A 23,870-nucleotide genomic window follows, 5' to 3' on the forward strand; every position below is an offset into this window, starting at 1 on the left:
GTGTCTTTCACCCTCTCTGTCTTCCTCTCCTCCATTTCTCTCTGTCCTATCCAACTAGGACGACATCAGTAACAACAATAATAACTACAACAATTAAAAAAAAAGGGGGGCAACAAAAGGGAAAATAAATAAATATTAAAACATTAAATTAAAAAGTCATTTCAATAATTCATTGAAATTCATTAAATTTAAAAAAGCAAAAAAAGGGGGGGCAGGTTGTGGCGCACTTGGTTAAGTGCACACATTACAGTGTGTGTACAAGGACTCAGCTTCAAGGCCCTGGTCCCCACCTGTAAGGAGAAAGCTTCACAACTGGTGAAGCAGGGCTACAGGTGTCTGTCTCTCACTCTGCTCTATCTCCCCACCCCTCTCAATTTATCTGTCTCTAGTAATAAATACATTTTTTTAATCCAGTAAGTTAAGGTGTAGGTTATAAAACATTTGATGAAAGGGAACAAATATCAAGATGTAAATTAAAATATTAGGTTTGAACTAGTGCTGTTATTTGCATACTATATATTTAACCATCTTTCTGGAAGTAAACATTTTTGTAAGAAAAAAAGAGGAGATGATCATGACTTATGGCATTAAAAATAATGTTTGCATAGTTGTTCACCTATAATCAGTTTCACTACAAACATTTGTGAGTTAGCCGTGAGGCCCCAAGGTTTACCAGGAGTCTTTGAAAAACTATAAACAACTTACATTTAAAAAAAAAGATGAAGATTTTACTTTAAGAATTGTTAGACTTGGGATATACCTAAAATAGATATACTAACCTTTCCAAAATAGAGATCCCCAAATCGCATCTGCTATAGTCTAACCTTTAAATTCCTGATTATTAAACAATTTGTTCTGCTTTATATCTTAATTTTTTTTTTCAGCCACCAAGTGGCAGATGGTACAGTAACACCAACTTCCCTGGGCAGACGACCTCACCAGTGTGTGGTGCAACCACACCTCCCCAGAGCCCTGCCCTACTAGGGAAAGATAGAAGCAGGCTAGGGGTATGGATTGACCTGCCAACTCCCATGTCCAACAGAGAAACAATTACAGAAGCCAGACCTCCTCCTTCTACACCCCATAATGATCTTGAGTATATATTCCCAAAGGGATAAAGAACCGGAAAACTCCCAAGAGAAGAGATGGTATATGGAACTCTTGTGGTGGAAATTTTGTGGAATTGTACCCCTCTTATCTTATGGTCTTGTCATCATTATTAAATCAATAAAAAGTAATTAATTTTTTTAATTTAAGAAAAAGACTTAGACTAATAAGCCTGGAGAGGAGTGTGCAGCAATAGTTGATGACTCTCGGGCAGGCTTTCTGACTTTGACTTTGGAAGGGTGCCAAGGGCGCTTTTTTTTTTTTTTTAGGGGGGGGGGGTGGTGACTGCGCAATAGGACGTCCCCCAGGGCTCGCGGCCCCGGACCACGCCCACCCTGCCGGTCTGGAGTCGCTCTTGAATCAATCGCCCAGGTCGCTCCCTCTGTCCAGACATGGCCACACGCCTCCTGCGCGGGTCCCTGCGCCTGTGGGGTGCCCGGGCTGCTCAGCGACCTCTCCTGGCCACCAGGTGAGTATAACGCTCAAAGCTCAGGCAGGGCCACGGCGCAGGAGGGAAGAGAAGCGCCTGGGCCTCGCTTCTGGGCGCCCTAGTCCTGGGTGGCCTAGTCCTGGGTGGCCCTAGTCCTGGGTGGCCTAGTCCTGGGTGGCCCTAGTCCTGGGTGGCCCTAGTCCTAGGTGGCCCTAGTCCTGAGTTGCGCGGCTGTAGGCCGTGTGTCTCCCACCGCGGGGCTGTGGTTCCGGGGTCTGCGATCAGCCGCGGGCGTCAGAGCACTGGATTTGGAAGGGACTTTCATGGTCGCTTCTCCTCGGGCAGATAACAGTTCCAGCTATGACCTTTGGTCCAGTTAGAACGTCTCAGAAGGCAACCGCCAGGGGTCAGACTTGCCACCTGGCAAAGAACTTGGAAACAGGATCTTCCAAGTCTGGAAGGTCTGGAGAAAGCAAACAGCATTGCTGGTAATGGGACAGACTGGTTTAGGCCTCGAAGGGAAAAGATCCGGAAGTGGGCAGATCAGACTGGAGATTGAAAAATTCTTTATCTGACATATTTAATGCAGAAGGAATAACGTAGAGCGTTCAGTGGTTGTTAAAGTTGTGTCTCTACGATTAAAAGCTTCGCTCAGATTACCTGCTGACATATAAAATCTTTCCATTGGCTAAATTAACTGGAAGTATAAAGGATTCACTTTTTTAAAATAAGGGTGACTGGACGTATAAAGTAGTTAATTACAGTACTGTGGGAGCAGGAAGGCAAAATAATTGCTCATTCTGAAAATTTGAGCCAGGAGGTGACGTGGCTTTGAGATTCACTTTACTTCTCTAAAAGTAAAGCTTCATAAGACAATGAGTCTCCACTTGTTTCTTTTGTATCACGACTCCTTTATGATCATAAAATTAGAGAATCCCTTTCCCTAACCCTTGCTAATGTGAACTGAGTATCAGTAGACATCTACACTGCAGGCGTTTAACAGATATTAGGTTCATTTAAAAGTAATGGGGGGTGCAGGGGGCCAGTAGTGCAGCGGTTTAAGCAAGGATCCGGGTTCGAGCCCCTGGCTCCCCACCTGCAGGGTGTGTGTGGCGGGGGTCGCTTCACGGGCAGTGAAGCAGGTCTGCAAGTGTCTATCTTCCCCTCTCTTGGTCTTCCTCTCCTCTCTCTATTTCTTTCCGTCCTATTCAACAACAGCAATGACAACATAACAATAACAAGGGCAACAATGACAACAAAAATAGGGGGGAAATGGTCTCCAGCAGCAGTAGATTTGTAGTGTAGGCAGTGATAACCGTGGAGGAAAAAAAAAAAAGTAACCTGACAATGTATGAAATAATCAGATTAAGACAATTACTGTATGATCTTACTTATATATGAGATCTAAAAGCAAACAACTTACAGATTCAGAGAAAAGGTTACTGATGGGAAGAAGAAGGCAGTTGAAGAGGATTAAGTGTGTCAAAGCACAGAAACTTACAGTTATAAATATGCTATAGGGGCGTAATGTACATGTTGACCATGGTTTATAAGGTTAACAACACGATATTTGATATTTCAAAGTGGCTGAAAATAATAGACATTTCCTGTAGCAAGATTTAGATGAGGATTATTCTTAGTCTCAAATATTAGAGTTTTTTTTATTGTTGTTTGTTTGTTACCTCTAGGATTATCACTGTGGTTTCGTTGGTGCCAGCACTGAATCCACTGCTCCTGGCAGCCATTTATTTATTTATTTACTTGCTGCAGACATCAGTAGTTTATTGTTCATTTAGTCCAAACACAATAAAAATGGAAACTCAAAAGAATACTTTCCACCTGAAACAAACTAGATTCTACTATTCTACTAGCATATAATACTTAACGCATTACAGCAATAAAGATGACAATCCATTGTCTTCTATATGTAATAAAGGCAAGATTTTTTTTAAATTGGATAAGACAGAGAGAAATTGAGAGAGGAAGGGGGAGATAGCGAGAAAGAAAGACACCTGCAGACTTGCTTCATAAGTGTGAAGCAACCCTGCCCTGCATTTGGGGAACCAGGGCTTGAAGCCAAGTCCTTCATGGGTCCTTGTGCTTAGTACTATGTGTGCTTAACCCAGAATGCTATACCCCAGCCCCCACTTCTTATTTTATATTCCCTTGATAAGCATTATCTCTAAGTTAATAATGCAAAATATTTTGCTCCATATTTATTTTTTCTTTTCTTTTTTTCTTTCTTTTTTTTTAGCGTTTATTTTTATTTTTGAGAGAGATGCAGAGAGAGAGACACAGAGAGAAACACCAGAGCACTGCTCAGCTCTGGCCTATGGTGGTGCGGGGATTGAACCTGGAACTTTGGAGCCTCAGGCATGAGAGCCTCTTTGCATAACCATTACACTATCTACCCCCGCCTTTTTAAAAAAGATTTTATTTATTTATGCAAAAGATAGGAGGAGAGAGAAAGAACCAGGCATCGCTCTGGCATTTGTGCTGCTGGGGATCGAACTCAAGACCTCATGCTTGAGAGTCCAAAGCTTTACCACTGCACCACTTCCTGGACCACACTATCATTTCTTAATATATAATAAGGGTTAGTAAGGGTTCCTTGTGCTGGACAACTGAAACTGCCACAATACTATATATGCTACTTTTCCTTTTTTCATTTTTAATTATATTTATTTACTAGAAAAAGATATTGAAATTGAGAGCAAAGAGGAACATAGAGATAAGAGAGCAGGGGAGAGGGACCTGCAGTACTGCTTCACTACTTGTGAAGCATTCTCCCTGTACTTGAGGACCAGAGGCTTGAACCCTGGTCCTTGAGCATTGTAGCATGTATATAATATATGCATTGTAATGAATATATGTAACAATATACATTGTAACATATATACAAAACTATAATGTTAAATGTGTACAAAGTTCTCTGCTCAGAAGGCATTCTAGACTATATTCACATATAAAACTCAAAAGTTACATGTGAAAAATAAGCTTAAAGCAAAATGTAATAACGTACATATGTGGATCAGTCAACTCAGGTGACCACAGGCTGACTGATTTGTTTGTTTGCTTGTGGGATGGCAGTGGGGGAAGGGAGGGCATTACCACAGCTTCCCCATCCAGAGCCAACTTTTGCCCCCTTTTGTTGACCTTGTTTGGTTTTTGTTGTTGTTATTGCTGTCGGTGTTGTTGGATAGGACTGAGAGAAATTGAGAGAGGGGAAGGCAGAAGGGGGAAAGAAAGACACCTGAAGCGAAAGACACCACCTGTGAAGCGACCCCCTGCAGGTAGGGAGCTGGGGCTGGAACTGAGATCCTTACCAGTCCTTGCACTTTGTACCATGTGCACTTAACCAGCTGCACTATAGCTCTGCCCACTCCCCCAACCAACTTTTTCATATAGAAAGAGAGAGGGAGAGGCAAAGGGTGTATACAAGAGACAGCATAGCACCAAAGCTTCCTTCAGCATGATGGGCCCTGGCTAGAGCCTGGGTCATACACATGGTAAAGCAGGCACCTTATCTGGGTGAGCCGTCATGCTGACTCATACTGGGTGGTTTAAGCAATATAGAAATTGACTTCTTATAATTCCACATGTTGCATAGTCCAAGGACATGGTGCTGCCTGATTCCGTTCTTGGTGAGAATTGTCAGCTAGTAGATTATCATTTGCTGGCCTATCCCTATGGACTTCAAATTGTCTTTCCTTATTCCTTGTGGGGGTGGGGGTGGGGAGATAGATTGAGAGATTATTTCTCTCTCTCTCTTTTTTAACCAGAGCACTGCTCAGCTCTGGTTTATGGTGGTGCAGAGGATTGAACCTGGGACTTTGGAGCCTCAGGCATGAGAGTCTCTTTGCATAACCATTATGCTATCTACCCTCCACCCCTCTTTTCTTATAAAGCCACCAGTCCTCTAGGGTTAGGAATCTACCTTTATGACCTATATTAACTACAGTTACTGCATCACAGCCCTATCTACAAATACAAGTCACATTGGAAATTAGAACTTCAGCATTTGATTTGTTTGATTTTTGAGAGATACAGTTCACTCCACATCATTAGTAAAAGATAGAAGACAAAAGAATGCATTTCAGATGAGATCAGATGTGGAAAACTACTCAGCTATTAAGAATGAGGTCACTGGGGGCCAGATGATGGCATACCTGGTTAAGCGCACATATTATAGTGCACAAGGACCTGGGTTCAAACCCTGTTCCCTACTTGCAGGGGGAATGTTTCACAAGCAATGAAATGGTGCTGCAGGTGTCTGTCTCTGTCTCTGTCCCTCTTTATCTCCCCCCTCCCTCTCTATTTTTCTGTATCTATCCAATAAATAAATAGATTTTTTTTAATGAAATTATTTTCTTCACCTCATCTTGGATGGAACTTGAAGGTATCATGTTAAATGAGACAAACCAGAAAGAGAAGGATGAATATAGTCTGATCTCATTCATTGGCAGAACTTAAGAAACAAGAACAGAAAGCAGAAACATAATGGGTGCCCCTGTGGTGGTGCACCAGGTTAAGTGCACACAGTCTGAAGAGCAAGGACCTGCATAAGGATCCCAGTCTGAACCCCCAATTCCCCACCTGCAGGGGGTCACTTCATGAGCAGTGAAGCAGGTCTGCAGGTGTCTTATCTTTCTCCTCTCTATCTTCCTCTCCCATTTTCTTTCTGTCCTATCCAATAAAATGGGAAAAAAAATGGCCACCAGGAGCAGTGGATTCATAGTGCAGGCACCGTACGCCAACTGTAACCCTGGAACGCAAGAAAAAAAAAGGAAAGAAAGAAACATAGGGAGTCTTGTGGTAACACAGCGGGTTAAGCGCACATGGCACGAAGCAAGGATCGAATAAGGATCCCGCTTCAAGCCCCTGGCTCCCCACCTGCAGGGGCGTCGCTTTACAAGCGGTGAAGCAGGTCTGCAGGTGTCTATCTTTCTCTCCCCTCTCTGTCTTCTCCTCATCTCTCCATTTCTCTCTGTCCTATCCAACAACAATGACATCAATAACAACAACAATAATAACTACAACAATAAAACAACAAGGACAACAAAAGGAAATAAATATAAATAAATTAAAAGAAAGAAAAAGAAACATAATGTCAAACTTGGACATCAAAGCAAAGAACTCGGGAAGAAGGACAGAAAGGAGGCGAGGGAAAGGGAGGGCTGTCAGGTCCTGGAACACAATTATGGACCTAATTTGGGAGTGAGAATATTTTATAGACACCTATCTTGATGAGATAAGAAATTGTGCCCGGCCGAAGGGTAGATAGCATAATGATTATGCAGACCCTCATGCTTGAGGATCCAAAGTCCCAGGTTCAATCCACCCCCTGCACCACCATAAGCCAGAGCTGAACAGTGCTCTGGTGAATTATTCCAAATTATATTCCTCCATGAGGATAATTTCTGGAACCATCCCGGTTCCATGGCTGCCAGTTCTTAGCAACATCACCCCGCCAGATATTCGTCGGGATGCGGCATCATCTAAGTTCATTTCCCACGTCTACGCTCGACCGGACCTGCCAATATACGCGGATATCTTCGCCCACCCTGTCCAACGCTTGACATCTCGTCACCCAATCTGGTCCCCTACGCCTACACTGAACTTCTCTGTTCCAGTCTCTTGGAAACAGAGTTGGAAGTCAGCTGAGGTAAAGAACAAACACCTCATCACAGACCCCTGAAAATGTCAACCCGGCTTTGACCTAGCACGTTATGATTGGGCCCTCCTCAATCGCTATCGAACAGGCCATGGCCGGTGCGCCGCTATGTTCCACCGCTGGGGAGCCAGAGACGACCCGAACTGCCCCTGCGGCTCCAGACAGACTATGACCCACATAGTCAACGACTGCCACCTCTCCAGATTCAAAGGAGGTCTCGAAACTTTACATCAGGCTCAACCTGACGCTGTTGACTGGCTACGGAAGAAGGGCAAACGCTAGAAGAAGAAGTGCTCTGATAAAAAAAATAATAATAATTTAAAAAAATTGTGCCCATGCGCCAACAACTATACTGGAAACCATTAACCTCCCAATTAAGAAAAAAGGAAAAGAAAAAGAATGCATTTCAAGATTACAAAAGAGGAAACAGATTGAAGCAACCTAGTCACCAGAAAACATGATAGTACTTTTTGACCAAAAAAGAGAAAGAAGAAAGAGAGAAAGAGGAGGAGGAAAAGGCGAGGGATAGATGGAGATAAGGGGCTGGGTTAAGAATGTGAGGACTAAAAAAAGAGATAAGCTTAGAATTTCATGCAGAGAGGGGGCCCTGCGGTGGCGCAGTGGGTTAAGCGCATGTGGCACAAAGCGCAAGGACTGGCTCAAGGATCCCAGTCCGAGCCCCTAGCTCCGCACCTGCAGGGGAGTCGCTTCACAGCCGGTGAAGCAGGTCTGCAGGTGTCTTTCTCTCCCCCTCTCTGTCTTCCCCTCCTCTCTCCATTTCTCTCTGTCCTATCCAACAACGAACGACATCAACGATGGCAATAATAATAACCACAACGAGGCTACAACAAGGGCAACAAAAGGGGGGGGGAATGGCCTCCAGGAGCGAGCGGTAGATTCATGGTGAAGGCACCGATCCCAGCAATAACCCTGGAGGAAAAAAAAAAAAAAGAATTTCGTGCAGAGAAAAATCTTTTGACTATTCAAATATATGACACAAATTTAGATGAGAGATCAAAAATGTACAAAATGGCTTGCAGGTTTTCAGAATCTTCAGAAATATAGCAGGGAAAGGGGAGATCTGGAGGCCACTGAAAGAATTTCAGAGAAATTCATTTTAAACTTACTATATAAGGCAGAGAGGGGGGAAGTCCAGTCTGAAGATCTTACCAATTTTTTCCTCATTCTTACAAAGATTTGTAGGCATTTTGATTTATATTCAGATTGCCGTGTGACAATAGCATCCATATAGTTTTCAATTCATATGCCTGCCTTTGAAGTTGTGTGATTCTGGATAAAATATTAATTTGGATGGCTGAGGAGGTAGTGTTAGCATTACAATGCATAAGGACCCAAGTTCAAGCTGCTGTTCCCCACCTGCAGGCGGAAAGCTTCTTGAGTGGTGAAGCGGTGCTTCAAGTGTCTCTTTCCCTCACTATCCCCCCTCCCCTTTCAATTTCTTTTTCTATATATCCAATAATAGATAGATAAAAATATTTTTAAAAAAATAAAATAAAAGCAGTAGTGCTAGAACATTAAACTTGGGAGCATGAGATCCCAAGTTTGATTCCCAGCATAATATGTGTGCCAGTGATACTCTGATATTTCTCTGTTTCTCTCTCTCCCATTTGTGCTAATGAATAAATATTTTTTTAAATATTAGTGTATTATTTTGAGTGGGTTTCCATGTCATTTTTGTTGGGGTTCCTCCATTCTGGGCCATCTTTTTCAATTAGAAAGAGACAAAGATAGAAAGACACCAAAGCTTTCACCCTTTCTGCAGTACTTTTGGCACTGGACTTGGGACCTGGGTCACACACATGGCAAAGCAACACACTATCCAAGGAAACTATTTCACCAGCTCAGGTTTGTATGATCTTAAATATTGTAGATGATGTGAAGATTCATCACTGTTGTTCTATTGTAGTAGTTGAATTTTTGCTTGATTTAATTCAGATCATGTGACAACACTATTTTACTTCAACTCAAACATGTGATCAGTTCTGGACATACTGCCTACGCTATAGATTTGGAAGTGAAAAGTGAGTTAAAAATGATAAAAGATATTTTACTCTGACCTAGGTGAGGAGGTAGATCCTACCAAATATAATGATATTCATGTATGAATAGATTTGTCCAATTTCAGATTCTTCCTGATTCAAATTTACTTGGGGGCAAAAATTGAAAAAAAAAAAATGTCCACATTGTTAAGGAGACTTAATCACCCATGCTGCTTGGTGACATTCATGTGTATATGAACTCACTTATTTATTCATTTTAAGATGTTCTCATTCCGGAGGGGAGGAACGCCTAGAAACTCCTTCTGCCAAACGGTTAACAGATATAGGGATTAGAAGAATTTTCTCTTCAGAGCATGACATTTTCCGAGAAAGTGTAAGAAAGTTTTTTCAAGAAGAAGTGATTCCTCATCACGCAGAGTAAGTGGCACATTTTCCTTTAATATGGTGCACGTTAGGAGGATAAGGATATTTCCTAGAGTGCTGGAAAGAGTTTCCCTAGAAAAAAGGAAATACTGGGTTCAGTGCTTTTTTAACAGTTGTATTGATATATCATATATATGGTATTGTAATATTATGGAATCCTTAAGCTAGCTCAACTCATTTTTTTTTTAAGATTCTATTTACTCATGAGAAATGATAGGAGAGAAAGAACCAGACATCACTCTGGTACATGTGTTGCTGGGGATTGAACTCAGGACCTCATACCAAAGCCTTATCTACCATGCCACCTGCCGGACCACAGCTCAACTTATTTTAAATAAATTTTACAACATACAATTCTAAAATATGAAAAAAATTTGGATCCTGGTTAAATGACACAAAATATAAAAGTTCTATGTTCTTATTTAAATATTTATTATTTTTTGTTTTATCTTTATGAGGAAAGGATCAAAGTACCACTCAACTTTAGCATTTGATGGTGATGCCAGAGCACTGCTCAGCTCTGGCTTATGGTGTGTGGGGGATTGAACCTGGGACTTTGGAGCCTCAGGCATGAGCGTCTCTTTACATAACCATTATGCTATTTACTGTTGCATGTAAGTTCTATACTCTTAACAATGAGCTACCCCCCTACCCCAATTCCATATTCTATTTCTGATTTATAAATGAATTGAAATTCATAAGGGCTGCAAAGGGCGGCATAAGTAAATCTTAGCAAGGCAGTTGGCTATCTCAAAGTACATACTTTACTGGATAAGATATCTACTGATTATTTGATATCTATTGATTATTTGCTTTATTGGCTATGTTATTTTTACTAAAATAAAATTTTGCTATGTTTCCAAACTCTATCCAATGCCGGTAATTTACTATAGTTGAAATGATATTTTAAAAGTATCTAATAGTTTTCATTAAGTTTTTCTCAATGCTTTCTATAGTGGGATGACCAAAATTAGCTAAGCTCTGATGCATGACTAGTCTTTGATGAAAAAGCACTGACTTTATAATCAGAAGAAGCCTAGTGCATATCATTGTAGAATCTTTGATGTCTGTTTCTTTGCTGGCTTTTAATTGTGTTCCTGAAGAATTGATGGTGAGAACTTCAAGTAAAAAAGTGCTAGAAGTTGACAAATATGTGGCCAAAAATATTTTCCAGAGCTACTTTAGGCAACAACTATAACAAAACACACAGGCTAATTAAACTCTTTGACTTAAAATTTCATTATCTTTATGTACCCGTGCTTACCTTTGATCAGTATCTTCAAATAGTCCATATCTTACCAGCTATTATCTATCACTTAAATTTTCCTCTCAGATTCTTTATCTCAAATTAGTCATCCCTTTCATCATAGTATTTTCTTTTTCTCTGTGTTATTTTTTGTGCCCCCAGGGTTATTGCTGGGGCTGGGTGCCTGCATTACAAATCCACTGCTCCTGAAGGCTGTTTTTTCCCTTTTGTTGCCCTTTTTTTTTGTTTGTTTGTTTTGTTTTATTGTTGCCATTGCTGTTCTTGTTGCTGGATAGGAAAGAAATCGAGAAAGGGGGAGAGAAAGACACCTGAAGACCTGCTTCACTGCTTATGAAGCGACCCCCCTGCAGGTGGAGAGCCGGGGGCTTGAACTGGGATCCTTCCACCAGACCTTGTGCTTTGCCCTGCCTCCCATTTTCTTTTTTTTTTCTTTTTTTAATTTTTATTTTCTTTATTGGATAGAGACAGCTAGGAATTGAGAGGGGTGAGGGAGATAGAAAGGGAGAGGGACAGAGAGATACCTGCAGACCTGCTTCACCACAGCAGGTGGGGACCTGGGGCACGAACCCAGGACAGGTACATTGTTAGCATGTGTGCTCAACCAGATGTGCCCCCACCAGGCTACAGGAAGCCCTTCAGGTGATGTCCCTGAGGTTGTTTGGTGCCATGACTGGTGACTGTTACTGCCTCCCAGACTGTGTGTGGGTTCTGCAACAAGTAACAGATAACAATCACTCAGTCCCGCACTGAGGGTTCCAAAAGGCCAGCTGGGCAAAAGGCCAGCCTGGATGCCTTGTCTCTGGCTCCTTCCATTGGCAGGCTAGATCCCTCCAGCAGGAAGGAGGGAGCTCATCACAGCTCCCTGCTCCCCTCCAAGCATGGAAGAGAGGGGGGCACCCAGGATTCATTCTCTGCCCCCACTGAAGGTATCCTCAGGCTTTCTGAATCTCCTGGCTGAATGACTGGCTGCCATTTTCATTTTTAAAGATGAGAATTTGCAGGAGGGCTGGGCGATGGCACACCCAGTTAAGTGTACATATTATCAAGTGCAAGGACCTGGGTTCAAGCCCCCATTCCCAAACTGTAGGGTGTCTGCTTCACTAGTGATACTAGAGATGCTGCAGGTATCTCCCCTTCTATTTCCCCATCCTCTCTCAATTTCTTTCTGCCCTATCTTATTAAAAAATGGGGTGGGGTGTTAGATGGCCTCCGAGAGAGGTGAGTTCGTAGCATAGGCACTGAGTCCCAGCAATAACCCTGGTGGCAATAAAAATAAATAAAAGAGAGAGAATTTGTACAATCTTACTCAAATATTAATCTTCTCTGGAGTTCAAAGTTTTGCTACAAGATGCTTCTGTTGTTGTTACTGAAACTATAAGGAAGTTACTCTTGTCAGCTTCCATATGTGCTTATCCCAAAGTTCAGCACATAAAACAAATAAACCAAGGGTAACTGCCTTTACAGTTGGGCAGATCCCAATGAGTAAATGACATAACTAAGTTTGTATCTTAAGAGTACCAATTAAAACAAACTACACCCATGTATGTGGGTTCAGTAAATAAGAAGAGGTCAGAACGTGTTGAATATGAAAAAGAAGAGGAGGAGGAAGAAGAAGAAAATAAAAATCAGATGGAAAGTGAAGGGAATGGTCAATCTGAGGTATGTTTAGGGAACGTACGTTTAGGGAATCTCACGTTTAGGGAACACAAAAGTCCTTCATAAATTCAGTTTATAGGTATCCATATGACATGGAAAACCTTATTTCTGGGTTTTGAAGTATTTGTGATTTGCAGATGGGAGAAAGCTGGAGAAGTAAGCAGGGAGCTTTGGGAAAAAGCTGGAAAGCAAGGCTTGCTGGGTGTCAATATTGCAGAGGAGCACGGTGGTATCGGCGGGGATTTGTTCTCTACGGCTGTTGTTTGGGAGGAGCAGTAAGTATGGACACGTTTGAAATTGAATCTTGCTTGTAAGTACGCTGCTAAGATGGTGATTAAAAATGCTTTCTGACCTTGTAAGTTTGAAAATTCATTGTACAAGTCAAAAGCCTTTTACTATTTACTCTTGCAGTTTCTGATATGAAAGGTATAGCAAATATCCTTTTACATTGTTAAAATAAATGTATCTGATGAGTATATTTTGACTGACCCATGTGATTACTGTCCTCTTTTGAAATACTTGAAAGAGATCAGAAATCAAGTAGCTAAATATTTCTATCAAACATAGTCTATGTAAAATGCTAGAAATAAAGATTTCAATAGATAAATGAGCAAAAAAATCAGAACCACTTAATCAAAATAGATATAATTTTTAAATGAAAATAATTCTTTTTTTTCCTATGGATCAAGTGAAAATTAAATTGACATAAAGTGATAAAATCTAGGAGACAGGCCCCATACCATTTTGCAAAATGGTTATGCAAAAAGACGTGTGCTAGAGTCTCTGAAGTCACAGGTTAAGTTCCTGGTGTCAATAAAAGCCAGAGCTGAGCAGTACTTTGGTTCGAAAATAAACAAATAAATTAGCCTGTGGTTGAATTTGAATATCCACAAAAGTTAGTGAGAGTGAAATACCATAATACACAGTGCTAGTAAGGTTACCATCAAAATTATTTACTCACGTTATTGGCGGCCTTACAAATTAGGGCTGTAACTGGTAGATTGCCAATATGAATACATACAACAATGTTTGTTCTTTTGGATCCGGGATGTCACATTTGATCCTAATCCTCAAAATCTGAAAGCAATTTAAATGTCTGACAGTGAAGAAAATGACTAAGAAAATTATTGCACAAAGCAATGTTTTGTAGCTAAGATTGTTATTGTGACCACAATGTAAAAAGTTGAATCTTTTCATATAACATAACAAGTTAAAAGATTAATACAGGCTATTACCATACAATGTGATAAGACTTCTTGTATGTTTTTTAATTGAGAAGCAAAACAACTGAAAATGGAACAAACTAACTGTTTTGTGTTTTCAATTTTCTTCTCTTCTTTCTAAGAGCATATTCAAATTGTACAGGCCCAGGCTTTAGTCTTCATTCAGATATTGTTATGCCTTACATTGCAAACTATGGCTCAGAAGAACAAATTAAGCGCTTCATCCCCCAGATGACTGCAGGGAAATGTATTGGTGCCATAGCAATGACAGAGCCTGGAGCTGGAAGGTAAATTAGCATTCAGTTCAGTAAATGGTTCCGAGTTCTTGGAAGCAATAACCTAGCAACAGATAGTTTCTTAGTCCTTGCTTTGGGTCAAACTCTGAACAGTTTGTTAGGAGAAATACAAAGATGAATACAGTGCAACATGGCAACTGTATTCACAACTAACTTCAAACTCCAGTAGGAAAATAAGACCTTATCATATACTAATAACAGAACTTCAGAGTAACATAGTCCGTGTTTGAGAGATTAACATGGTATATATAACACAAGTAAAATGGAAGGAGATTGGTGGTTGAATTTGAGGTATGATGAGAGCTTTTGTTTGTTTGTTTGTTTTTTTAAGAATTTTATTTACTAGCGATAGCTCAATTGGTAGACTGTGTGCTCACGATGTGTGGGGCCCTAAGCTCACCCCCATGATTGTGTATCATGCTAACTATTGACAATGGATGGAACAGGGTGTTAATCATGGACCCTACCCAGGTGAGCTACATCTGCAGGCTCAGACAGACTCAGTCTTTATTCTGTGGAAACCAAATGAAAGCAAAATAAGTAAGCCAAACCATCTTTAAAAACAGGCAAAAATCTCCACATTCTACCTTCTTTCTTTGTTTCATTTTACAAGCTTTGTCTTTCTCACTGTACTTCCTCAGCAGTTTAATACTCTTCTCCATCTGCAGTTTTTCTGCTTTGCATTCTTTCAGTCACATGTCCTATTCTCTTGTTTTCTCAATATCTAGAAGATTTGCTATATTTTGATCTTAAAAAAAAAAATCCACTTCCTTTCTCTATTCTCACTCTCAGTTTCCTTCTTAATTGCCGGTACCTAGCCACAGAGGAGGATGGAGAATTTAAGTTAACCCCAATCAAGCAAGTCCATCTGTGTGGGAGTAAAGGAGTAGTCAGAACCCCTCCCCTTACTTTTAAGGGAGAACTAACGCATAACGGGTTAGGAACACACTGATCACAGAACTAATGAGATAAAATTCAGAATAGGGGGAGTCGGGCGGTAGCACAGCGGGTTAAGCGCAGGTGGCGCTAAGCACAAGGACCAGTGTAAGGATCCCGGTTCCTGCCCCCAGCTCCCCACCTGCACGGGAATCGCTTCACAAGCGGTGAAACAGGACTGCAGATGTCTTTCTCTCCCCTTCTTTGTCTTCCCCTCCTCTCTCCATTTCTCTCTGTCCTATCCAACAACGAGATCAACAACAACTACAACAATAAAACAACAAGGGCAACAAAAGGGAATAAATTAAAAAAAATAAAAAATAAAAAATAATTCAGAATAGGGGCAAGTCAACTATTCATCCTAAAGTATTACCTTAAAAGCAAAGAAAGATTAAATTGCTTCATCTCTTAAGTCACATTCTCAGGCTAAAGCATCAGTATTGGGTTGTATTATAGACTAATATTTGGAAAAGACAAGTAAAACTTAATCATTTTGCCAAGTGACACTTGGTAATATTAAGCTACTTGAAAACAAATAGGGCCCGGCTGGGCATTGGTGCCCCTGGTTGATCACACACATTACCATGCACAAAGACCCAGGTTTGAGCCCCCCATATCCATCTGCATGGGGGAGACTTCACAAATGGTGAACCGGTGCTACAGATGAATCTCTTCCTCTCTATCTCTCTCTCTCTCCCTGTCAATTTCTCTCTGTCCTATCAAATTAAAAAATAATAAGTAAATACAAAACAAGTAGGATTCAGGAGATGTCTTAATGGCTGTGAAAAATTACTTTCATGCCTAAAGCTTCAAAGCCCCATCTTTAATCCCTTGCACCACCATAAATAACACTGTCAAGAAAAGAAAAAGGAAAAACAAAAGAAAAAAAAATTTTAAACATTAGGATCTGGAAAACTGAGAGATGCTCATCCGTTGGTGTATGTGCCCCACCATGTGTGAGACCCCAGATTCCACTCCCAGAACCATGTGGGAGTACCAGCGCTGGTCACAGGAGAGTCCTGGGAATGGTGGAGAGGTTCAGTGGCACCACTCTTCTCCTTCTTCCTCCTCACCCCTCTTCCTCCCCCCCCCCACTATTTCCTCTCTCAAATGAAGAGCAAAGAAATTAAACTTGGGGAGGTCGCAGGGATCCAGAATTTCAAAGGGCGAGAGCAAAATCCCAATCAAACATATTAAAAGATCTGAAACACTAGGGAGAGACTTCTCTTTGTGGAAACAAGACTCGGTTCCTATATTCATTCATGTAAGCAGTGGAAAATGTAATACGTCAGATGTGATTTTTTTTTTCAGTACAGTTTTGTGACTGTTACTATAGGAGTTAACAGTTTTTAGATTGGTGTGGCCTGTCTGAATTAGCATAGTATGTGCTAATATCTAATAGTATATACTTAGATAACATTTGCATAATTTAATTTCTATCCATCATTAAGTTTTTCATTCTTTACTTCAATGACAGTGATTTACAAGGTGTCAGAACAAATGCCAAGAAGGATGGAAGTGACTGGATTCTCAATGGAAGCAAGGTATTTAGACAACCATTCTCTTCAAAGTTATACTATAGGTACCAGTGCCTCCCCACTAATCATTATTGACCAGATCTCAGAATTCACACAGGAATTAAGTGTATTTAAATTGCTTTATTCCAGATATACTAAGAATTCTGCAGTATTTATATCATATAAGATCTGTGCACCTTCTCCTTTGGACTTTACATACATCCTGGGTCATGTGGCACATGTAGTTTTACTTCTGTTAATTTTTTTATTTAACCAGAAAGGGCACAAAGGGGGTGGTATAACACACATTACCCAAACAGGAGACAAGCAATTACTAGTAAGCTTTATGTTGATAAGAATTTAGAGACGGGGGCTGGGTGGTGGTGCAGCAAGTCAAGCACACATGGCCCAAAGCTCAAGGACCAATGTAAGGAACCCAGTTCGAACCCCCAGCTCCCCACCTGCAGGGGGGTCACTTCACAGGCAGTGGATGAAGCAGGTCTGCAGGTGTCTATCTTTCTCCCCTCTCTCTGTCTTCCCCTCCTATCTCGATTTCTCTCTGTCCTATCCAACAACAATGACAAATGACAACAATAATAATAACAACGATAAACAATAAGGGCAACAAAAGGGAAAAAATAGTCTCCAGGAGCAGTGGATTGGTAGTGTAGGCACCAAACCCCAGCAATAACCCTGGAAGCAAAAAAAAAAAAAAAAAAAAACAATTGGGGGGGGGAAGAATTTAGAGACAGGGCCAGGCAGTGGCACACCTGGTTAAGTGCACACATTACAGTACATAAGGGCCCAAGTTCAAGCCCCTAGTCCCCACCTGCAGAAGGAAAACTTTATGAGTGGTGAAGCAGGGCTGTAGGTGTCTCTCTGCCTCTTTCCCTCTCTATCGCCCCCTCTCAATTCCTCTCTGTCTTTATCCAATAATAAGTAAATGAATATTTTTATTTTTTAATTTATTTATAAAATATTGACAAAACCATAAGAGGGGTAAAATTCCACACATTTCCCACCACCAGGGTTCCATATCCCATCCCCTCCACAGGAAGCTCCCCTATTCTTTATCTTTCTGGGAACATGGACCCAGGATCATTATGCAGTGCAGAAGGTGGAAGGCCAGGCTTCTGTAATTGTTTCTCCGCTGGACATGGGCGTTGGCAGGTCGATCCATAACCTGTTTCTATCTTTCTTATTGCGGCAGAGCCCCAGAGAGATGGTGCTCCAGGGTACATTGGTAAGGTCCTCTGCCCAGGGAATTCACGTTGACTTCATAGTAGCATCTGTAACTTGGTATCTGAAAAAGCATTAAGATATAAAGCAGAAAAAATTGTTTAATAATCTGGAACCTTAAGGCACAGAAATAGCAGGTGAGATTTGAGGTCTCTGCTTTGAAAAAAGTTAGTAGGTCTATTTTAGGTATATTCCAAGGGGCCCATGACTTTACTAATTTTTGCTTGAGCCCTATAGATAACATGCAGGTGGGCCAAAGGTATTTTCTGAGAAGAGGGTGTCAGGGTTGGAAATAGGACTATAAAGTTGGATCAGGGAAGAGAGTAGCTCCCAAATCTGGGAAAAGTATATAAATCCCTTTAACTGTAAACCCCATCGATTTGATCTGGGGCCTGTATTCAGTGTAGGAGTCTGTATAACCCCTGTATCCCTATAGGTCTGAGCTTGAATTCTGTAGTCATAGCTAGGAATTTTCTGAGCTACACCCATTGCCAGACCCATCTTCCTTGAGTGGTAGAAGATTTTAGACCAACCTCCCTTCCGAGAATGGGGCAGGCCCTACCATTTTTGATCCATAATGAGGGCAAGGTCCTGTAGAAGCTCACAAAGGGGTCCATTATGTTGTTCCTGATGGAGATGACCAGTGACAGAGGATACAGGGATCTATTAGAGGTCTAGGCCCATCATCTCTGTGTGGGAATCCAAGGACTCCCTGACTAGGGCCCCAGGAGACGAGGTGGCCTGCTGGTAAGCATAAGAGTCATCATTAAAGTATGCCGGTCTCTTGCACTTATCCAGCTTTTATAGTCCTTACTTTGTCTGACAAGGTTAGCCTTGGAATGATTGAGAGGAATGAAATAGGAAGTAGGTGAGGAGAGTATCTAGGTCTAAGTAGAAACTATTTGATTAAGTACTTTATGTTGTCTTCTTTAGATCTTCCTACTTGCTTACTGCACTTACTGGGTTACAGCAAACTATTGTGTATTTTTGCTTTAAGGTATATATTTTCCCCTAACTTAGGGATGCATATATACATGTGCTCCGTCACTCGGGCCCTGGTTCATGTCTAAGTGTTAGGGCTTTGTTAGGAAGTGCACTGCAATTAAGGAGTACTATGAGCTAGGAACAGTCTCACCGGAGTACTGGAGCTGAAGGGTTGGGGTTGGCAGTGCAGGCTTGTCTTCTGTGGACACTGTCCGAAGTGAAGCATGTAGAAGTGGTACTGGTTGCATTGATTAGGTTGAGATCAGAAGAGGCAATATCAATTGGTAGGGGTCCACAGAAGCCTGCTGAAAAAATGAGCCACGCCCCAGAGATTCCAGGACTGGGAGAAATATGGGTTTTATAGATAATGGAGAGTGTTCCTGCTGTCTTGGGGTTTAAGGAGGAAATAGATAGTTACTATTATAGCCAAGTTATTTGGAAATTTGGTTGAGTTTGAAAGTCCCATTGTTAGGATTTTCTGTATCACATAAGACCTCACCATGATTTATGTTGTTTAATGTTATTTACATATACCTCTATCTAATATAGTGATGCAGCTAGTTAACTTCTGGTCAAGTCATTATTAGAAATGTATTAAAAATTTAAGCCCAGTGGTCCGGGGGGTGGTACAATGGATAAAGCATTGAATTCTCAAGCATGAGGTCCCAAGTTTGGTCTCCAGCGACACATGTACCAGAGTGATGCCTGGTTCTTTCTCTCTCTTCTCCTATCTTTCTCATTAATAAGTAAAATCTTTAAAAAAGAGATTTACTGTGAGCCCAGAAAGATTATGAAGAGAGGTACAAAGTCTGTGGTGTTTGGTGTAGCTCTTCTGAATAGATTTCCTCCCCATCATGACTTGCATTTGGACCTGAGTCATGGCAGACCATCACAATATGCTTGCTTTGCAGGTGTTCATCACTAATGGATGGCTAAGTGATGTTGTGATTGTGGTGGCCGTGACAAGTCGTGAAGCTCGCTCTCCCGCCCACGGCATCAGCCTTTTTCTGGTGGAGAATGGAATGAAAGGATTTATCAAAGGACGAAAGCTTCATAAAATGGGACTAAAAGCCCAGGTAAGTCGTAATATAGATCATATCCACGTAATGATGTTTATTCTTGATAAAAAATTACTAGTTAGAAATATGCCCACTCAATTATGTCTTTTAAATATATATATATATTTTTTAATTTATTATTGGATAGAGACAGAGAGAAATTGAGAAGGAAAGGGGAGATAGAGAGGAAGAGAGATAGACACCTGTAGCTCTGTTCAACACTCATGAAGCTTTCCCCCTGCAGGTGGAGACCTGCAGGGGCTTAAACCTGGGTCCTTTTGCACTGTAATGTGTGCACTTAACCACTGCCTGACCCCTCTCAATTATGTCTTTTTTTTTTGCCTCCAGGGTTATCACTGGGGCAACACAAATCTTCTGCTTCTGGAGGCCATTTCTGTTGTCCTTGTTATTGCTGATATTGTTGTTGTTATTGTTGGATAGGACAGAGAGAAATCAAGATAGGAGAAGATAGAGGGGGAGAGATAGAAAGGCACCTACAGACCTGCTTCACTGCCCATGAAGTCAGCTCTCTGCAGGTGGGGAGCCTGGGCTCTAACCAAGATCCTTACTCCAGTCCTTGCACTTCGTGCCATGTGCGCGCTTAACCCACTTTGCTACTGCCCCACCCCTCAATTACATCTTTTTTTAAAATTTATTTATTTAAGAAAGGATAAATTAACAAAACCATAGGGTAGGAGAGGTACAACTCCACACAATTCCCACCACCCAATCTCCATATCCCACCCCTTCCCCTGATAGCTTCCCCACTCTCTATCCCTCTGGGAGCATGGACCCAGGGTCATTGTGGGTTGTAGAAGGTGGAAGGTCTGGCTTCTGTAATTGCTTCCCCGCTGAACATGGGTGTTGACTGGTCGGTCCATACTCCCAGTCTGCCTCTCTCTTTCCCTAGTAGGGTGGGTCTCTGGGGAAGCGGAGCTCCAGGACACATTGGTGGGGTCTTCAGTCCAGGGAAGCCTGGCCGGCATCCTGATGACATCTGGAACCTGGTGACTGAAAAGAGAGTTAACATACAAAGCCAAACAAATTGTTGAGCAATTACAATTACATCTTTTTATAGAATTAAATATTACACAATTGTAAGATGAATTCCTAACCGATGCCTTCCAGAAATTTAATGAGATTTTGTTTCATCAGGCTGCTTGCAATGAATTAAGTTATTTGTAAAGAGACTTTCACAGCCCTTCAGCTATGCCACCGAGGTATAGGTCTTCTCCTGAGTTTCCCGGTTAGATCTCTGTGCCCTGGTGTCCCTCCCTGTTGCTGCTCCAGATTCTGAGGGTAGTAGCAATGGAGACTCAGAGTTGTACTTGGTGAGTCTCTGGGGAGTCCTTTCCTCCCTTCAGCTGTCCCCTTGTTGGTGGAGCAGACTGGAGGTGGTGTCTCCACTGACAAACTGTCGAACTGTTAGCAGTCACTTAATCTCTCCTTAGGCCCCTCTCTCCTCTCTGTCACCAGCCACGCGTGTTTGTATTCACGGGTGATTTACTGGGTTTCTGTGGTCATTCTAGTCCTGTCTTGTTTCGGTCCGGGTGGTCTCCTTTGGTATTCCTAGTTGATCCGGGAGAGGAGAGAAAGCGATCTGCTGCTCGTAGCTCCGCCTCCGGAAGTCCCCCCATGAATTAAGTTATTTGTAATATCTACTTTAGAAATAGTAGAATTAACTATTGATACTAGACCCTCTACTTTTCTTGGGATGATAATAGCATTATTATAATAGTATTTTCTTTTTTATTCAAGTGAACTATGTTCAACACTGATGGTTATTAGGAAATTTTTTCATTCCACTCTGCTAAGTTAAGATAGGAATGCAAAGGTGAAGTGGTGGTACACCCTGTGGAGCACACACATTACCATGTTTAAGGACTCAGGCTCAAGTCCCCAGTCCTCACATGCAGGGAAAAAAGCTTCATAAGCTGTGAAGCAGTGATGCAGGTGTTTCTCTCTCCCCTTCTCTTTGTCTCTCTCCCCCTTATCTCTCAATTTCTCTCTGTCCTGCCAATTAAAAGAAAGAAAAATAAAATAGATGCTAGGAGTGGTGGACTCATCATTCATGCCTCCACTAAGCCCCAGTGACAACCCTGATGGTACTAAAGTAGAAAAAGGAAGGAAGGAAGGATGGAAGAGAGGAAAGAATAAGAACTATTTTATAGTAAAAAAAAATAAATGAAATTGGTACTTTAAAAAAAATTTTATTATTTATTTTCCCTTTTGTTGCCCTTGTTTTATTGTTGTTGTAGTTATTGTTGTTGTTATTGATGTAGTTGTTGTTGTTGGATAGGACAGAGAGAAATGGAGAGAGGAGGGGAAGACAGAGAGGAAGAGAAAAAAATAGACACCTGCAGACCTGCTTCACCGCCTGTGAAGCAACTCCCCTGCAGGTGGGGAGCTGGGGACTCGAATCGGGATCCTTACACTGGTCCTTGCGCTCTGCGCCACATGAGCTTAACCCACTGCGCTACCGCCCGACCCCTATTTTGTACTATTTTTGTGCTCAGTTTCAAAAACTAATCTTTAGTCCGAATGAGCTTGATACTATAGAATTCTCATTTTTAAATGGCATTCATATAATCAGTATATCTTTATCTAGTCATTGACCTCTTCTCATAATTGAAGTATGTGCTTTTCATTACTCTTGGACATCTTGAATCATCTAATGTTGAGAGAGCCGCCAAACTGGGTTTACACTTGTTTTGTTCTTCTTTAATTTTAACCTGGCTGAGGCTGTCAAGAGTAGGATCTTCCGTGTCATTTTCACTTTCTTCTACTTAGTCAATTTCTTCCTTCTTCTTCTAGCGTTTGCCCTTCTTCCGTAGCCAGTCAACAGTGTCAGGTTGAGCCTGATGTAAAGTTTCGAGACCTCCTTTGAATTGAGAGGTGGCAGTCGTTGACTATGTGGGTCATCGTCTGTCTGGAGCCGCAGGGGCAGTTCGGGTCGTCTCTGGCTCCCCAGCGATGGAACATAGCGGTGCACCGGCCATGGCCTGTTCGATAGCGATGGAGGAGGGCCCAATCATAACGTGCTAGGTCAAAGCCGGGTTGACGCTTGCAGGGGTCTGTGATGAGGTGTTTGTTCTTTACCTCAGCTGACTGCCAACTCTGTTTCCAAGAGTCTGGAACAGAGAAGTTCAGTGTAGGCGTAGGGGACCAGATTGGGTGACGAGACGTCAAGCGTTGGACAGGGTGGGCGAAGATATCCGCGTATATTGGCAGGTCCGGTCGAGCGTAGACGTGGGAAATGAACTTAGATGATGCCGCATCCCGACGAATATCTGGCGGGGCGATGTTGCTAAGAACCGGCAGCCATGGAACCGGGGTGGAACGGGTGGTTCCAGAAATTATCCTCATGGAGGAATATCATTTGGAATCGACCAAGTGGACATGGGGGCTACGGAACCATACTGGGGCACAGTATTCTGCAGTGGAATAGCATAATGCCAGAGAGGATGATCGTAGTGTGGAAGCGCTCGCGCCCCATGAGGAGCTGGCCAGTCTTGCAATGATGTGATTCCTCGCGCCCACCTTTGCTGCAGTTTTTATGAGATGTTCGTGAAATGACAGGGTGCGATCGAGAGTAACGCCAAGATAGACTGGCTGGGCTTCATGCCGGATTCTCGTATCGCCAAGCTGCACATTAAGCTCACGCGAGGCCGAGGCATGGTGTAGATGGAAAACAGATGATACCGTTTTTGCAGTGCTAGGGATTTCTTCCTTTGCTTCAGGAACTTTCTTTTCCTTTTCTCCCTCACCTTCTTCCTCCTCTTCTGTTCTCTGGAGGTTCACATTCTCCAAGCATATTTTCAAGATAGGCATCATTTTTTAAAAAAATATTTATTTATTTATTCCCTTTTGTTGTCCTTGTAGTTATTATTGATGTGTCGTTGTTGGATAGGACAGAGAGAAATGGAGAGAGGAGGGAAAGACAGAGAGGGTGGGAGAAAGATAGACACCTGCACACCTGCTTCACCACCTGTGAAGGGACTCCCCTGCAGGTGGGGAGCTAGGTGTTCCAACTGGGATC

At 41.9% G+C, this 23,870-nt stretch overlaps 1 protein-coding gene and 1 long non-coding RNA gene across 3 annotated transcripts in view; one reads left to right on the forward strand and one right to left on the reverse strand.

Annotated features, from left to right (window-relative positions):
* The first annotated feature begins 1,414 nt into the window (after positions 1 to 1,414).
* ACADL (acyl-CoA dehydrogenase long chain) overlaps positions 1,415 to 23,870 on the forward strand; it is a 50,428-nt gene continuing 27,972 nt past the window's right edge. Inside the window, exons 1-6 of one of the 2 annotated variants that reach the window (XM_060194014.1) lie at positions 1,415 to 1,576; positions 9,494 to 9,649; positions 12,716 to 12,853; positions 13,924 to 14,088; positions 16,511 to 16,577; positions 19,685 to 19,849. In XM_060194014.1, the coding sequence (XP_060049997.1) occupies positions 1,500 to 1,576; positions 9,494 to 9,649; positions 12,716 to 12,853; positions 13,924 to 14,088; positions 16,511 to 16,577; positions 19,685 to 19,849 (768 nt within the window). In that variant the 5' untranslated portion in view covers positions 1,415 to 1,499. The remainder of the gene's footprint in view (positions 1,577 to 9,493; positions 9,650 to 12,715; positions 12,854 to 13,923; positions 14,089 to 16,510; positions 16,578 to 19,684; positions 19,850 to 23,870) is intronic. The other variant, XM_060194013.1, reaches the window with a different exon arrangement.
* Positions 9,651 to 13,930, reverse strand: LOC132539394 (uncharacterized). The gene is made up of 2 exons (XR_009550648.1): positions 13,540 to 13,930; positions 9,651 to 9,727 (listed from the first exon to the last, which is right to left on the reverse strand). It is a non-coding gene; the product is annotated as an uncharacterized LOC132539394 (long non-coding RNA).

Source organism: Erinaceus europaeus, chromosome 7 (assembly GCF_950295315.1).
Source record: "Erinaceus europaeus chromosome 7, mEriEur2.1, whole genome shotgun sequence".
NCBI lineage: Eukaryota > Metazoa > Chordata > Mammalia > Eulipotyphla > Erinaceidae > Erinaceus > Erinaceus europaeus.